The sequence below is a fragment of the Leucoraja erinacea genome, chromosome 2 (genome assembly GCF_028641065.1).
Source record: "Leucoraja erinacea ecotype New England chromosome 2, Leri_hhj_1, whole genome shotgun sequence".
NCBI lineage: Eukaryota > Metazoa > Chordata > Chondrichthyes > Rajiformes > Rajidae > Leucoraja > Leucoraja erinaceus.
The window spans coordinates 133,030,621-133,048,995 of NC_073378.1; the positions used below are offsets into that span (position 1 = coordinate 133,030,621).

Here is an 18,375-nt window from a genome sequence, read left to right on the forward strand (position 1 = left end):
GTGGGTTACCTCCGCGATGTGTTCCTTCTTAAGTAAGAGATAATAAGAAATTAACGCGAGAAATTACGTTTGAAGTGTTGATCCATTTATTTTATGAGAAGTGCGATATGGGGGGGTTTTATGTGAAGAATCCCGCCACCCGCATGCGCATCAACCTTTTAAAGCAGCTGTACGAAATCCAGACACTTGCGAACCTGAACTATGGAAGCTTAAAAACCGGAACTACTGGCATGATCTTTCTGAAATAGGGTTGGGGCGGGAGGCACGTATCCCTCATCACAACTGCTGTGAAACTAAGATCAACGTCAACGGGTACGTTCTCGTTTAACCTTTCTAATTTATTTCGAGTCACGTGAGTGACTAGTGAAGATTTCATGAGTTCTGTGATTTCATTGCAAACCACTGTGTCATTTGACCAGAGTATGATTGAAAACATAGTGCATTCAAACATGAATAGAACTTAAATATGTCTGATGCCTTTTATTTGAAGTAATAATAAATGGTCCCCTTCCTCAGGAAATTAATATATTTATTCGAACAGACTCAAAATTGTATTTGCAAGTGAACCCAGGCCTGGCAATAGGCCTTATTGTGTTAAAAAGATGAAAAGTCCGCTCATTCGACCATCCTGCTTGTCGCTAGGATGCGCGTCCCAGCGGAACTTCCATGAATCATCGCTGCCGATGTAGTTGCGCCCTGGGTCGAGTGAGATTTAAAAACAGCATGTCGCATAGCCTGCGAGCTGTCTAATACTGGTCTCAACCCCTCGAAATGGTCTACACCGATAACCTTTTTGTGTGGATTCTGTGGCTGTTTCGTGCTAAGTCCTTCGTATCCTTTATATATTGTGATATTATGGAAACAACACGCACCTCGATCAAGTTGGCTTGGATATGGCTAAAAACTCCACTTAAGACCTAACAACCCGGCTACTTGGCTTTAATTTACTCCATTTATGTAAAATGTTATCTTATTGTTAGACATAACTGTCCTAGTCATTTTTAATTTCATGCCAACGACTGGACACGTTGCACTGAAACAAGCACCAGGCGAGCATTATTACCGTTAAGATGGAGCTGACCAAAAGATAAAGATGTGTGTGAGCCCCAAACCGCGAAGCAGTGGTTAACACTAATTTAACATCCATACTCTGGATCTGGGCCTGGGGGGGGGGGGGGGGGGTGGGGGGGGGGGGGGGGGGGGGGGGGGGGGGGGGGGGGTGGGGGGGGGGGGGGCGAGGGGCAGTTTATGTAAAGATACCCCTCCATACATTTGCGATATCAAAGGGTGAAGACCCCCACAGAATGGTGTCCCGATACCGTCAGCAAGTATGTGATGAAAAGCACTTTAACTTTAATTTTCTATCCGAAAAATAACATTGAACGAAAATCTAAGACCATCACCATATCTGTCGTAATTAATAGTTATATTTGAATTCACACAAAACACCTTCCCATTAGCTTAATGAAGTACTGTTTTTTCTCGTGGTACTGTCCCGCCAAGCTCAAGTGATCAAGTCCACCTGTCGGTCATATAATCCGAGCCCCAGAACAGGTCTTCTTAAATTCTGCAAATCAATAAGGTGATTTTGTCCCCCCCCCCCCCATGCAAGAAAGAGGATTCGAGATCACGGGGATGAAAAAGCAAGTCTTTATTCTTACTTATAATAACATATATGGTTCCGTTAGCATACCTATCATTAACCGCAGAAACCATGGCCTGCGTAGGCAAGTCAGTACCACTTCAATACCTGAAGCGGAGTCATTTGCTTGAATTTTTTTTTAAGTATGGCCTGCTATGCAAAATAGAGGAAAGGCATTGAAGAACATCCTCCCCCCCAGTGTACCGCGAATGACATCTACAGCTACGGATAATGCCCCTGGGGTCTGGCTCCCATGCCATCATGTTTTGGCAACAGTTGATTACGCCTGATGCAAACAAATCAATTCAGGTGTTCCATCTCGAGCAATAAAACTAGTTTAACACTTTGTGATTCCAACATCCGTGTTACATTAATTTACGTGACCTTTGGTCTGCCACCGTGTTAAACCTAACCTGGAAAGTAGTAGGTAGCTGAGATCCAAATCCTCCTTTCAATTACACCAGCTCCAAATGAGATTCGATAAGCTATCACAAGGAGGATGGCTGCGGATGGGTGGGCACGGAGTTTGCATATGTTTAATTCCACCCATATGAATCTATATGCCATAGGCCGCTGTAGTGTTATCACATGCAGTCGCAACATGCAGGTCATGCCTAATCCCACAGTAAGCCTTTAAACCATAGCCGCCCCCCGCAGTTCCCAGGTAGTTGATACCATATAGTATGGATAATAGTAACTCGTGACATATCCCCTCTGCCCGCTGCAACTAATGCTGGTATTAGTATTAGTAGCTGTCCCATCCCTGTACACTGCAGCATAAAGTTTTGTACCAGTTGGCCTTGTCCATTAAAGGTTTACTGATCAAAATGTCGCCGGCGCCAATGCTGAATTAAGTCCGTCCACCATTGTAAGTCGTGTTTACTTCTGCCTGACAATTGCATAGTTCTGCTTAAAATGACCTTAAATGGATTGAAGTGCTTGCTCCTTTGCACGCTGCAATGTTGATAATGCCAAGGCCCAAGCGGGCAGCTGGAAAAGCAGCCACTCTTTTGCCAATTACACTATCCACCTGTCGAATGCGATGGCTGTTCCATAGCAAGAATGTTATTAAGGCTTCTATTAAATTCTGATCTCTTTTCCCAGAGTATAGTCACTGACATTTCTATGGAGTTACTAGTAACCCCTCATATAATCAATACCTTTGTCAGTATCCACCTGTATTTAACTGGATCGATGAGAAACCCCCATTTCTCAAATATGAGCTTCGCGGCTGAAACAGCTAGATTAGTCAAATGTAGTGTTCTTCGTTAGGATTAGAATATCATCCCATATAGGCCATAACACCATGCTCTTGAGCTCTGTTTCAGGCAGCAGTTTGGTAAATAACCTAGGAACTGAGGTTTAGCCATTAGGTAATGCTTTTAAACTGCCATTGCTGTCCTATCCAGCTAAATTTCAGATATCTCCGGTGATCCTTGTGAATAGGAACTGAATATATGCATTCTTTTAGATCGATGCATGCCCATTAAAGTATCCTTTAGAAATTAGTTGTTTTAGCAGTAAAAGAAGTTCCCCATTTTAAAATGTCTATACTGCACATATGATTAAGTTTTGTAAAATCAAGGATGATCCGACATCTCCCATCTTTCTTTTGCTAGAGAATATGTTAGAGATGAATTGATGACTTTCATAATTTGATCTCTCTATTACATCTTTTTTGTGTAACGTATGAATTTCTGCTTATATATCCAAACCTCTTGTTTGGAATGAATATACGAACAACTTGGCGTATGTTGTGGGTGGAAATTAGTTAGGTAAAAAATTCAATTTTGCACCCCTTTATAAGGGTAAATGGATCTGAAGTTATCCACCACCATTCATGCAAAAACAAATTTAATCTACCACCAACATGTAACTGTTCCACACACACCCCATGTTCCGGAAAGAACCCAGACCCACCTACCTCCAGGGTTACAGGTGGTCCTGATAGCAGGCCCAAAGGCCCCTATATTGGTTCTGTTTCCGTCCCCCTTGCTTTGGAGACTTGAACTGCTGGGGTGCGAGGATTGCGCATTTTCTATGATGGCCGGGACGGGCCCTGGCCTAAAAAAACCTATGCCCAGGAAGATCAACTCTAGAGCTGTTTCTAGCTTCAGCAACTGCTTATTGCTAGTGGAAGCGTAGGGTGGCTGACGCCAAAAGAGTGGTAGACTTGCCCCATAAAGCTGCTTTAATTAAGGTCTTTCACCTGTTTAGTTTAAATCTTCCCCGAACAGGAGATTATGTGGGCTGGACATTACTGGCCCTACACAGACCCGCAAAGTTTTGGGTTCATTGCCGGCCTGATGGCGCTCTTACGGAAACAGTTATCTCAAGTGCGCGTTGCACATTAGTGCCATGGCATCCTTTGTTGGATATCCGATAGTGGCCCGGCATCTACGGATCTGGCAAAAGCCGTGATGCCTGAAAGGTAGTAATTTTAAAATACTCTGGAGCTTCATCTCTTGAGCCTTGATGCCACCTCAAAGTAAAACCCCAAATGGAACTGTTGGCCGCGGGCACTTTTAGAGATGCACAATTTTGCTGGAGTGGGGTAATTTGCAGCAGTTTTCCCACCATGGTTTGTTCTCGTACCTGTTGCGAGGTAAGATAATTAATACTGAAGCCGGTTTCTTCTGAAGTGGTTCACCTGTTTGCGAGGTTTTTAAACTTACCGCTGGAGGAGCGACCATCCTCCCTGCCAGTCGTGCGCCATGTGTTAGACATATTGATGCGCATGCGGGCTGGCAGGCTTCTTCACGTAGTCACTCATGTGACTTCGAAATAAAATAGTGGTGTGTGTTAGTATTGGTTAACATGTAAGTAGAGCAGATCTACATCTTTCCTTTTATGAAATAACGTAACTACGAATATATATGTGAATACGACTAATCAAGTTTAACTAGCGCATGTAAAAAATACATTTGCTTCAGCGCTGGAGCAGTTTAAACCTAGTCCCCGTATCTGAGGGTAGGTTTACAAATACGACCCACACGCGTATGGTATAAGTTCGCAACTCCATCCTTCACCGGCGAAAACTAAGCGACTGGGGGCTGTTGGAACACCGGAGATCCGTGAGATGGGTGCGGTGAAGCTGGGGACCAGGGTACCGAACGTGGTGGTGAAAAGGCAGGATACATGATGGGCGCAGACTCCGTATTCGGACATCGGACCAGGGAAGAACGCGTATCAGTCATTGTGGTAAACAGTCCTGGAACATCTGGTTAAGGATCGTGAATAGTGTTTCCTTCACTGGTAGGAGGTTGCAGACGGTTTCGCCGGTTAGATCCCTCCATTCAAAATCGACCATGTACGAACATGGTTCCGTTGCAGGGCTGCGGATTGAACCAAGGTGACCGTGGGCATTTGTCAGTCTGAAAGTCGTACAACTTGGCCACTTGCCACAGGTCTTGAGAGGCCTGCTTGTTTTTGTCCTAAGATTGTTTCTGAATCTCGTGCTTGTGCTGAAGCTGTGCTTGAATTACCGATGGCTTGCCAATTTGTGGCTGCAGTAGTCTCTTGGGTACGGGCAGCGTGGTACAGGTCTGCCTTGACATGAGACTTTGGGCAGGATACCCAAGCACTGAGTCGCGGGCAATGTTACTTAAGTTGAGCAAGTCCAGGTACACATCGGCTTTTAGCAGATGTGACCTTTCCATCATCTGTTTGGCACTCCGGACCATCCGCCCGACTACCCATTCGATTGAGGCAACTCGGGACTGTTGGTAATGTGACAAAAGTCCCATCGCTGGGCAGAATTCTTGAAACAATGGCTGGCGAACTGGCTTCCGTTGTCAGACAGAAGTTTTTCGAGGGCGCCCTGTGAGCCGAAAAGTGGAATGCTATTGTTTGAACCACTACCGCTGAAGTGGGGCTGGGAAGCAGTTCAATCTCAAACCAGCCCGAGTATGTGTCAACAAGAATCAGATGTGGCTTACCACGTTATTCACAAATATCAGTTTGCCACTGGGGACCATGGCAAAGCAGGAACTGGGTGGGAGAGAAGCGGCTGCTTGGGTTGATGGGGGCCCCAGGCTGTTGCAGAACGCGCAAACCTTCCACCTTCTCCCGTATGAACTCGGTCATACCGGGTCTTAAGAACTAGATCTTAGCTCGAAGAATGGTTGACTCGATACCGAGATTTCCCCCCGCAGACAATCAAAGTATTTGTCCCGGAAGGCTGTTGGTGGGATGACCATTTGTGTTTCTTGACGATCACACCGCCCTGGAGCACAAGCTCATTGCACACCGGGAAGTACGGGTGAATAGCAACTGGTACCCTGTTGAAACCTTGTTCGAGGTGTACCAGGGCCCCATCCCCGACCTCTACCTCAGCTACATCGACGATTGCTTTGGTGCTACCTCCTGCACCCACACACAATTGACTAACTTCATTCGCTTCACCACTAACTTAATCCGCTTCACCACTAACTCCATAGGAGTAGGCTATCTAGACTACTCTTCTTCCCACCCTGCCTCCTGTAAAGACTCCATCCCCTACTCCCAATTCCTCCGCCTACGCCGCACTGCTCCTAGGATGAGATGTTCCACACCAGGGCATCGGATATCTCTCCTCATTCTTCAGGGAATGGGGGTTCTCCTCCCTACTATGGGATGAGGCTCGCAACAGGGTCTCTTCCATACCCCGTAACACTGCACTCTCTCCCCATCCCCCCCCCCCACTTGCAAACAAGGGCAGAGTCCCCCTCGTCCTCGCCTTTCACCCCACTAGCCGTCAGATACAACAAATAGTCCTCCGTCAGTTTTGCCACCTCCAATGTGACCCCAGCACTCGCCACATCTTCCCATCCATCCCCCATGTCTGCCTTCCGCAAAGACCGCTCCCTCAGTAACTCCCTTGTCAATTCTTCCCTTCCCTCCCGCACCAGCCCCTCCCCGGGCACTTTCCGTTGCGAACTACCGCAAGAGATGCTACACTTGTCGCTTTACCTCCCCGTTCGACTCCATTCAAGGACCCAAGCAGTCGTTCCAGGTGCGACAGAGGTTCATTTGCATCTCCTCCAACCTCATCTATTGCATCCGCTGCTCTAGATGTCAGCTGATCTACATCGGTGAGACCAAGCGTAGACTTGGCGATCGTTTCGCCGAACACCTCCGCTCGGTCCGCATTAACCAACCTGACCTCCTGGTGGCTCAGCACTTCAACTCCTCCTCCCATTCCGTATCTGACCTCTCTGTCCTGGGCCTCCTCCATGGCCACAGTGAGCAACACTGGAAATTGGAGGAACAGCATCTCATATTCTGCTTGGGCACTCTGCACCCTAGTGGTATAAACATTGAATTCTCCCAATTCCATTGCCCCTTGCTGTTCCTAGCTCTCCCTCAGCCCTCGGGCTCCTCCTCCTTTTTCTCCTTTCTTCTGCCCCCCCCCCCCCCCCCCCACCCCCCATCAATCTGAAGAAGGGTTTCAGCCCGAAACGTTTGCCTGCTTTTTCCTTTGCTCCATAGATGCGCCTGCACCCGCTGAGTTTCTCCAGCATTTTTGTCTACCCTGTGCTGCTTATCCGGGTAGCCATGCCGGATCATCATGGACATGGACTGTAGGGTGTCATCGACTGCTGTCTGAGCAGCCAAGTCGTCCAGGCATTGGGAGGAGGAGCCATCCTGGGGAATGGCTGCTAACTGCTAACCAGCAGCTGTCCATTCAATTCACTTTTTTAATTAGTTTTTAGTGAATTTTGTCCTATGTTTGTTGGGGAATTTGACTTTTTTATTTGGGGTGGAAGGGGGAAACTATTTTCTAGGTCCCTACCTGGTCGGTGAGGCAGCTTTTTTCCTGGGCTGCACCGTCGACCCATCCTTGCGGCCTACCAGCAGGAGTGGAGCGGCGTTTTCCTAGCGGGGACCGCCCAGCGCCTTCAGCTGGAGCACTATCGTGGAGCGGGCGATGCCTTTGCTGGGTCGCCGCGCTGGAGCTCCGGTATGCTGAGACCGCCGTGATCAACACCGTCGAGCTGCGGGACTGTGGAGCGGCCAGCCGCGGGGCGGGCCGGCCGCGCAGACTTTAACATCGAGAGCCTCGGAGCACCAACCGACGTGGCCCTGTCGGCTTCGGAATGCCACGGACTCCGGTAGGGAATCGGCCATTCCAGCTGTCCCAGCCGCTGTGAGGACTCTCCCGACGCTGGATGAAACACCACCAGCGAGGAATGGCCAGGAACATCGGGCCTCCGTAGAGGCAACTGTGGAGGCGTCAATAGGGAAAAAAAAAAAAAAGGACTATGACTATGGGACTATTGACTAATTTCCAGTGTTGCTATCTGTGTCCAAGATGGCTGCCGGAAGGGAGAGTGTACGCTGGCGCGCTTTAGCTGCCGCTGCTCTCTCTCTTCATATTGTGTTTTTCTTGGTAGCCACTACCATGATTGAGACCCAGTCCGACGGGTTGGTTACTGCTGCAATGAAGTCCAGCGATTCCATTCTTTGAAGTTCGTTCTGTACGCGTCGTGCATGGCATCGTGCTATGGCTTGAACATAGAATACTTGTGGGAGTTTTGCCTTGTTGAAAGGCTCCTTGAACTGAGAGAATACTTGTGGGGAGTATGTTTTGGGAAAGTTGGTTGTTCTCCAAAACCAATCTCCTCAATTGGCCAAGTAAGGTTGTCACTATTTCCTTGCAAAATGAAGAAGTTCGGCTTTTGCACGCAGGTTGCTTGGTGGCACTGCAGGTCAACCCTTCCAACGCTGGGTGAACCTCTCCCCCTCAGATGTGGAATTAACAAAGCTTTGGTGTTTCCAATAGCTTCTTCATTTATGATCCAGGAGGACTCAGATAAGAACATGACATTACAACGAGCTCTAGTGTCGATTTTTGCCACAGCTTGTAGTATTGTTGATTCGACAAACGACTTCACGATTGTGAAGTTTACATGACGTTTCAGACAGAGAATGTATGTTTAGATTGGAAATGTCATGTTTGGATGGATTCCCACAGGAAAATGGTACAGCTTGATCTCGATCCGTTGTGCCGTGGGAACCATCGTGCTGGAGAAGGTGCACTGACTGCTTGGATTCTGTATAGTCTTTGTGGGCATGACACCACCGAATAAAGTGATTTCTTCCTCTACAATAGTAGTAGGGCATTGCTCGTGGACAGCGGAGTATGAACCACCACAATTATTACATTTATCGAGGAACCTGCCAGGCTGCTGCACTTCTGGTAGCAGGCATTGAGCACAGTAGAATGGCCTGGCAGCATTCATGTGGTATGAGGAATGTGGACCCGGTCCTGTGAGGCAGGCATGAGAGTCAGTATTTTCAGCAATGCAGCAGACATTCTCTGCTCCGATGACAGTTAGATCAGCATCCCGTCGTAGTTCACTTTCATTTTATCGTTCAATAGACGAAAGGTGCAGTAGTAGGCCATTCGGCCCTTCGAGCCAGCACCGCCATTCAATATGATCATGGCTGATCATCCCCAATCAGTACCCCGTTCCTGCCTTCTCCCCATATCCCCTGCGCTATCTTTAAAAGACCTATCTAGCTCTCTCTTGAAAGTATCTAGAGAACCGGCCTACACCGCCCTCTGAGGCAGAGAATTCCACAGACTCACAACTCTCTGTGTGAAATAATGTTTCCTTGTCTCCGTTCTAAATAGCTTACCCCATATTCTTAAACTGTTGCCCCAGTTTCTGGGGAATATGTTTCCTGCCTCTACCATGTCCAAACCCTTAATAACCTTATATGTTTCAATAAGATCACCTCTCTTCCTTCTAATCCCCGGAGTTCACAAGCCCAGTGCTTCATTCTCTCAGCATATGACAATCCTGCCATCCCAGGAATTAACCTTGTAAACCTACGCTGCATTCCCTCAATAGCAAGAATGTCCTTCCTCAAATTACGGGACCAAAACTGCACACAATACTCCAGGTGTGGTCTCACTAGGGCCCTGTACAACTGCAGAAGGTCTTCCTTGCTCCTATACTCAACTCCTATTGTTATGAAGGCCAACATGCCATTCGTTTTCTCCACTGCCTGCGGTACCTGCATGCTTACTTTCAGTGACTGATGAACAAGGACCCCCAGATCTTGTTGTACTTAGCGACGCGGCCGTATTTACAGAAATCTCTCTACATTCTTTCTCTACATTCTCTCCTCTCTCCTCCCCTCTACTCTCCTCCCCCCTCCTTTCCTCTCCTCCCCTTCCTCCCCCCCCCCCCCCCCCTTCTCCCCCCTTCTCTCTCCCTTGTAATTATTTTATCTGAATAATCTAATAATCTAATAATCGTTTTACATCTGTGGCTTTAAACTGATATAAGGGGGGGTGGGGTTGAATGGGACAGTGTGAGGATGGAGTTAAAGGGAAAGGGTTTCTTAAATGTGTGAGCGTAGAGACCGAAGGGTGTAAAATGAGGGTAGAAGAAATAGGTAGCAAGGTGAAAAGTAAAAGTGGCAGGCAGACAAAACCAGGGCAAAAATCAAAAAGGGCCACTTTTCAACATAATTGTGTAAGGGGTAAGAGTGTTGTAAAAACAAGCCTGAAGGCTTTGTGTCTCAATGCAAGGAGCATTCGTAATAAGGTGGATGAGTTGAATGTGCAGATAGCTATTAATGACTATGATATAGTTGGGATCACGGAGACATGGCTCCAGGGTGACCAAGGCTGGGAGCTGAACATTCAGGGATATTCAATATTCAGGAGGGATAGACAGAAAGGAAAAGGAGGTGGGGTAACGTTACTGATTAGAGAGGGGATTAATGCAATGGAAAGGAAGGACATTAGTTTGGAGGATGTGGAATCGGTATGGGTAGAGCTGCAAAACACTAAGGGGCAGAAAACGCTGGTGGGTGTTGTGTACAGGCCACCTAACAGTAGTAGTGAACTTGGAGATGGTATCAAACAGGAAATTAGAAATGCGTGCGACAAAGGCAAAACGGTTATAATGGGTGACTTCAATCTACATATAGATTGGGTGAATCAAATTGGCAGGGGTGCTGAGGAAGAGGATTTCTTGGAATGTATGCGGGATAGTTATCTAAATCAACATGTAGAGGAACCAACGAGAGAGCAGGCTATTTTAGACTGGGTATTGAGTAATGAGGAAGGGTTAGTTAGCAATCTTGTTGTACGTGCCCCCTTGGGCAAGAGTGACCATAATATGGTTGAGTTCTTCATTAGGATGGAGAGTGACATTGTTAATTCAGAAACAATGGTTCTGAACTTAAAGAAAGGTAACTTTGAGGGTATGAGACGTGAATTGGCCAAGATTGACTGGCAATTAATTCTAAAAGGGTTGACGGTGGATATGCAATGGAAGACATTTAAAGACTGCATGGATGAACTACAAAAATTGTTCATCCCAGTTTGGCAAAAGAATAAATCAGGGAAGGTAGTACATCCATGGATAACAAGGGAAATCAGGGATAGCATCAAAGCGAAGGATGATGCGTACAAATTAGCCAGGAAAAAGCAGCATACCGGAGGACTGGTAGAAATTCAAAGATCAGTAAAGGAGGACAAAGGGATTAATTAGGAAAGGAAAAATAGATTATGAAAGAAAACTGGCAGGGAACATAAAAACTGACTGCAAAAGTTTTTAAAGTAGGTCCCTTGCAGTCAGAAACAGGGGAGTTGATAATGGGGAACAAGGATATGGCGGACCAATTGAATAACTACTTTGGTTCGGTCTTCACTAAGGAAGACATAAATAATTTGCCGGAAATAGCAGGGTACCGCGGGTCAAAGGAGTTGGAGGAATTGAGTGAAATCCAGGTTAGCCGGGAAGTGGTGTTGGGTAAATTGAATGGATTAAAGGCCGATAAATCCCCAGGGTCAGATAGGCTGCATCCCAGAGTACTTAAGGAAGTAGCTCCAGAAATAGTGGATGCATTAGTAATAATCTTTCAAAACTCTTTAGATTCTGGAGTAGTTCCTGAAGATTGGCGGGTAGCAAACATAACCCCACTTTTTAAGAAGGGAGGGAGAGAGAAAATGGGGAATTACAGACCAGTTAGTCTAACATCGGCAGTGGGGAAACTGCTAGAGTCAGTTATTAAAGATGGGATAGCAGCACATTTGGAAAGTGGTGAAATCATTGGACAAAGTCAGCATGGATTTACGAAAGGTAAATCATGTCTGACGAATCTTATAGAATTTTTCGAGGATGTAACTAGTAGCGTGGATAGGGGAGAACCAGTGGATGTGGTGTATCTGGACTTCCAGAAGGCTTTCGACAAGGTCCCACATAAGAAATTAGTATACAAACTTAAAGCACAAGGCATTGGGGGTTCAGTATTGATGTGGATAGAGAACTGGCTGGAAAACAGGAAGCAAAGAGTAGGAGTAAACGGGTCCTTGTCACAATGGCAGGCAGTGACTAGTGGGGTACCCCAAGGCTCAGTACTGGGACCCCAGCTATTTACAATATATATTAATGATCTGGATGAGGGAATTGAAGGCAATATCTCCAAGTTTGCGGATGACACTAAGCTGGGGGGCAGTGTTAGCTGTGAGGAGGATGCTAGGAGACTGCAGGGTGACTTGGATAGGCTGGGGGAGGGGGCAAATGTTTGGCAGATGCAGTATAATGTGGATAAATGTGAGGTTATCCATTTTGGTGGCAAAAAACAGGAAAGCAGACTATTATCTAAATGGTGGCCGATTGGGAAAAGGGGGAGAGATGCAGCGAGACCTGGGTGTCATGGTACACCAGTCATTGAAGGTAGGCATGCAGGTGCAGCAGGCAGTAAAGAAAGCGAATGGTATGTTAGCTTTCATTGCAAAAAGATTTGAGTATAGGAGCAGAGAGGTTCTACTGCAGTTGTACAGGGTCTTGGTGAGACCACACCTGGAGTATTGCGTACAGTTTTGGCCTCCAAATCTGAGGAAGGACATTATTGCCATAGAGGGAGTGCAGAGACGGTTCACCAGACTGATTCCTGGGATGTCATGACTGTCTTATAAAGAAAGACTGGATAGACTTGGTTTATACTCTCTAGAATTTAGAAGATTGAGAGGGGATCTTATAGAAACTTACAAAATTCTTAAGGGGTTGGACAGGCTAGATGCAGGAAGATTGTTCCCGATGTTAGGGAAGTCCAGGACAAGGGGTCACAGCTTAAGGATAAAGGGGAAATCCTTTAAAACCGAGATGAGAAGAACTTTTTTCACGCAGAGAGTGGTGAATCTCTGGAACTCTCTGCCACAGAGGGTAGTTGAGGCCAGTTCATTGGCTATATTTAAGAGGGAGTTAGATGTGCCCCTTGTGGCTAAGGGGATCAGGGGGTATGGAGAGAAGGCAGGTACGGGATACTGAGTTGGATGATCAGCCATGATCATATTGAATGGCGGTGCAGGCTCGAAGGGCCGAATGGCCTACTCCTGCACCTAATTTCTATGTTTCTATCTGAATGTCATATTATATGTTTCTTTCCAATGATTTTAATGTTTTATATACAGCACTTGTTGTTGAAAGGTGCTATACAAATAAACTTGCCTTGCCTTGCCTTCTCTCTCCCCTCTCTCTCTCCTTCTCTCTCTTCTCTCTCCTCTCTCCCCCCCCCCCCCCCCCCCCCCCCACTCCTTACCATACTCTGGCCCGTTTACCCATCTTCACCGTGCAAACTGCACTCCTCCGCTCTCCTGGCCCCCAACTTCGCGATGTTTGTGTGTGGTGTGTGTGTGTACTGTGGTGTGTGTGTGTGTGTGTGTGTGTGTGTGTGTGTGTGTGTGTGTGTGTGTGTGTGTGTGTGTGTGTGTGTGTGTGTTGTGTGTGAGTGAGTGTGTGTGGTGTGTGTGTGTGTGTGTGTGTGTTGTGTGTGTGTGTGTGTGTGTGTGTGTGTGTGTGTGTGATGTGTGTGTGTGTGTGTCTGTAGATGCAGCTCGCGGTTTCAACGTGGCCGGTCGATCCAGCTCAAGGCTTTCGAGGCGAGTGCCCTTGAGTGACCAAAACCTCCTGTGACCTTGTGGCGACCTTGCAGTGGACCATTGGTGGCGGCAAGGTCTCCAGAGGTTGCTGTCGAGGTCTGCTAAGTGGAACAGGCCCTTAATGTTACTTTGAATCCCTTCATGTAAATCATTCATGTATATTGTAAATAGCTGCGGTCCTAGCACCGAGCCTTGCGGTACCCCACTAGTCACTGCCTGCCATTCTGAAAGGAACCCGTTAATCCCCACTGTTTGTTTGCTGTCTGCCAACCAATTTTCTATCCATGTCAGCACTCTACCCCCTCTACCATGTGCCCTAACTTTGCCCACTAATCTCCGATGTGGGACCTCATCAAATGCATTCTGAGAGACCAGGTACACTACCTTCCCTTGTCCATTTTCATCCTCAAAAAATTTCAGAAGATTATTCAAGCATGATTTCCCCTTCGTAAATCCATGCTGACTCGAACTCATCCTGTTACTGCTATTCAAAAGTGCTGCTTTTTCATCCTTTATTATTGACTCCAGCATCTATCCCATCGCCGACGTCAGGCTAACTGGTCTATTTCATTTTTTTCTCTCCTGCTTTTCTTAAAAAGTGGGATAACTTTAGTTGCCCTACAATCCCCAGGAACTAATCCTGAATCTATAGAATATTGGGAAATGATCACCAATGCGTCCACGATTTCTAGAGCCACTTCCTTATGTATCCTGGGATGCACACCATCAGGCCCTGGGTATTTATCTCCCTTCAGTCCCATCAGTCTAACCAACACCATTTCCTGCCTAATGTGGATTTCCTTCAGTTCCTTTGTCACCACAGATCCTCTGGCCACTAGTACATCAGGAAGATTGTTTGTGTCATCCTTAGTGAAGACAGATCCAAAGTACCTGTTCAACTCATCTGCCATTTTCTTGTTCCCCATAATAAATTCACCTTTTTCAGACTTCAAGGGTCCAACTTTGGTCTTAACTAATTTTTTCCTCTTCACATACCTAAAGAAGCTTTTACTATCTTCCTTTATATTCTTGGCTAGCTTACCTTTGTACCTCATCTTTTCTCTCCGTATTGCCTTTTTAGTTCTCTTCTGTTGCCGTTTAAACATTAATCAATACTCTTGCTTCTTGCTCATCTTTATACGTTGTTCTTCTCTTTTATTTTTATACTTTCTCTGATGTACCTTGTCAGCTACAGTCGCGCCTTAATCCCATTGGAATCTTTCTTCCTCTTTGGAATGAACTGATCCTGCACCTTCTGAATTATTCCCAGATATACCTGCCAGTGTTGTTCACTGTCATCCCTGCTCGGTTATCTTTCCAGTTAAATTTGGCCAGCTCCTTCCTCATGGCTCCATAGTCCCCTTTATTCAACTGTAACACTGACACCTCTGATTTACCCTTCTCCCTCTCCCTATTCCTCTAAACTTGACCATATTATGGTAACTCATGGAGCCGTCCTCATGGCTCCTTAACCAAGTTCCTTTATCAAATTCGGTTCATTACATAACATTCCAGAATTGCCTTCTCCCTGGCTCTCCACAAACTACCCTTTTTTGGGGTCCAGTGTCAACCTGATTTTCCCTGTCTACCTGCATGTTGAAATCTCCCATATCAACCGTAGCATTATCTTTACTACATGCACCCTATATCCAGGCTACTGTTTGGGAGCCTGTAGATAAGCCCCAATAGGGTCTTTTTTTGAACATTTTCTCTCTGCTATTTGGTACTTTGGCAGCTGAGGAATTTAAATTCAAGCAATAAAAAGCAATGAACATCAGCATAATCTTGAAACTCATTATTTGTAAAACATAACTGATTTACTTGCGGGAAAATTAGTCTGTTACACTTTAGCATGTGTATGACCCAGAGCTGTTTTGTGTGTGTACGGTTAATTCTAGTTTGCCCTGCTACTTCAGGGGAAATTGGGGATGAGTAGCAAATACCAGCCAATGTTTACATGTTTAGACAATGTTACAATGTACCAATATTTATATGTCAAAAACATTTAAGAAAAAAATACAAGGCAATGTGGCTCTGGAGTATGGTATGTAGTACAGTCTGTGATGGAGCAACTCACCAGAGCTTCATAACACAGCATGTCTTGAGCCCACATACTTCACTGTTGAATCTCACCAGCATTCTTAGGAACCCAAGTTACCAAATACAAGTTCTCTCCAATTCATATCCATCTACTTGATAAGGGTCATGCTCCTTTACGAAGAAACACATTGAAAACGCAACGTATATTTGATATAATCATCTCAAAAAGCCTCAGTAACAATGTAAAATGTAAGAGAAAGGAGACCGACCTCGTGCCTACTATGATATTCATGTGGTCACGGCCATGTTTCCATCGCAAAATTACATTTTCCAGTCTATTTCATCCAATAGGCTTTTTGCCTACAAGTTGAAACACTTTTACTGTTTGTAATCAGTAACTTTATTAAAGGGCCTGTCCCACTTTCCCGAGTTATTCACGAATACACCTGAGTTATTCACGAATACTCCCGAGTTTTCAAGCTCGCAGAATGTTTGCAACGAGTCCTTAGGAGGCCATAGGAGCCCGTGAATATTTAGTAGCCGCTCGTTATGCCAGCTGTAGGTACTCGGGGCTATTTTTTTACTCGTGGACATTTTTCATCAGGCTGGAAAATACGTCCCGACTTACCTGATGCCCCGAGTGCCTACGACTGGCATAACGAGCCACTACAATGTACCCACAGACTTCTACGGCCGCTTACGGACTCGTTACGAACATTCCGTGTGTTTGAAAACTCAGGAGAATTTGTGAATAACTCAGAGAGAATTTGTGAATAACTCTGGAAAGTGGGACAGGCCTTTAAACAGTATCAGCAGTAAGACCTCTTAACTTTCTTGGCAGACCTTAATTTGACTCCAGGTTCAGATACAGCATGCATTAGCATTTGAAGTAACTTTAATTGAAAGTAATTTAGTTTTCTTTCAGAAAATCTATTTAAATAAAACTCTGAGGCTTAGTGATCCAACACTGCACATAATGTATTTCACAGGATGGTCAACCAATCAAAATATGTGGATTCCAGATTCCTGCTTGGTAATGTTAGCTGCAGAAACCAAGCTACTATCATAGTTGAAAAGATTGGCACTAAATCAGATAAAGGCCCATCTTTATAATGTGCCTACGATCTTTCTGATCTTGGTCTTGCTGCAGCAAAATTCAGCAACAACTGAAGTTTTACCTGTCAATTGCTGCGCGAAATATATATTTTTATTACTTTAGTGCCATTTTGGAATGAGCAAAAAACAGTGATAGGTAAGCCAGGGACAAGTCTGATTCCAACAATCACTGGTTGAATGACTGAGCTGCGATTAGGGCTTGAGCAATTTCAAATGGAAATTCAATGTTTAATGGGTTTTAGTTCAGTTTAGTTTAAACATGCAGCGTGGAAAACAGGCCCTGCAGCCCACTGAGTCCGTGCCAACCAGTGATTCCTACACACCAGGGACAATCTCCAATTTTACCAAAGCCATTTAATCTACAAACCTGTACAATTTTGGAGTGTGGGAGGAAACCGGAGTACCCAGAGAAAACCCACATGGGCACGGATAAGAACATATGGACTCCATCAAGACAGCACTCCTAGTCAGGAGCGAACCCGAGTGTCTTGTGCTGTCAGCAACTCTATCGCTGCGCCACCGTGCCGCTCATGATCAGTGAGATTGATGGGAATTTGGAGCTTTAATAACAATGGGACAAAATAGGAAAGGAAACTTTTATGTGTGAGATTCCTGATCTTAACTGAAACCTCATTGGGTTTTGCAGCCATCGTCATGTTTGGAATGTAATTACTGTTTTGACATAAACACTATAGATAGTTTGCATGGAGAGATGTACCACTAGAACCCCATACCGGCAGCACTGGAGGTTAGGATTGAAAGTACGTCACTAGAGCTGCTAGGTAGCAACACTAACTGCAGTGTACTCAGTAATCTCCCTTGCCTCAAAATAGACTGGGACTCTTGACTATGCTATGTGACAATAGAATTTTTCAAAATCATGGTGATCTGTGGGGTAGACATTGAAAGGTGCTTTCCACTTGTGGGCCATTCCAGCACGAGTCAACATAAATGTAACCCCTTCACCAATCATTTACCAGACTTTGTCCCACCCCTCCTCTTTTCCAGCTTTTTCACCCCCACGACAATCAGTCTGGAGAATGGTCCCAACCAAAAGCATTGCCTTTCCATTCCCTTCACAGATGCTCCCTGACGCATTGACTTATTCCAGCACTTTGTGTTTTGGGCATAAATGAAAATGTATGATTAAGGAAGGAATGCAAGGATGTTTAGATAAATGGAGTTGCAGAAGTATGGACACTTTTATAGATTTATTCCTGAGTGTCTAAATTCTGTAAGCGATTTTACAACAATATTTTGATGAATTTCTTAATATGATTGCATAAATAATTTTGATCGTGGTTTAATTGAAGTCATACTTATGATTGTTCATGTCTTCTCAATTCTAGCATTACCACATTTAAATTCTACCTACAGTGCGGGTCCAGCACAGACATCAGGCCACAGTCAGCGAGGTAATTTGATCTTAATAAGGCCATCTTATTCTTGGATGAAATAATAAAATAAGTAGAAATTGATTCCACTGGCAATAATGCTGGTAAGTAGTGGACTCAGAATTAAGGTGCGAACAGCAGAGGTTCGCACCTTAAGGAATATAGTGGTTATGATCAGCTTCCATTATCTGTTGCATGATCTACAATTACATGAGCAAAATAAGATGATCTGAGTTTAAAAGACATTTAAGAGGTCCTTTTAGAAATTCAGAGACCTGGAGACAGAACGTTTTCAC

At 45.3% G+C, this 18,375-nt stretch overlaps 1 protein-coding gene across 5 annotated transcripts in view; it reads left to right on the forward strand.

Moving 5' to 3' along the window:
* LOC129715783 (uncharacterized) overlaps nt 1–18,375 on the forward strand; it is a 337,613-nt gene that overhangs the window by 125,021 nt on the left and 194,217 nt on the right. For all 5 annotated transcript variants that reach the window (XM_055665662.1, XM_055665654.1, XM_055665638.1 and 2 more), the window contains one exon: nt 18,035–18,100. In XM_055665662.1, coding sequence (XP_055521637.1) covers nt 18,035–18,100 — 66 coding nt within the window. The remainder of the gene's footprint in view (nt 1–18,034; nt 18,101–18,375) is intronic.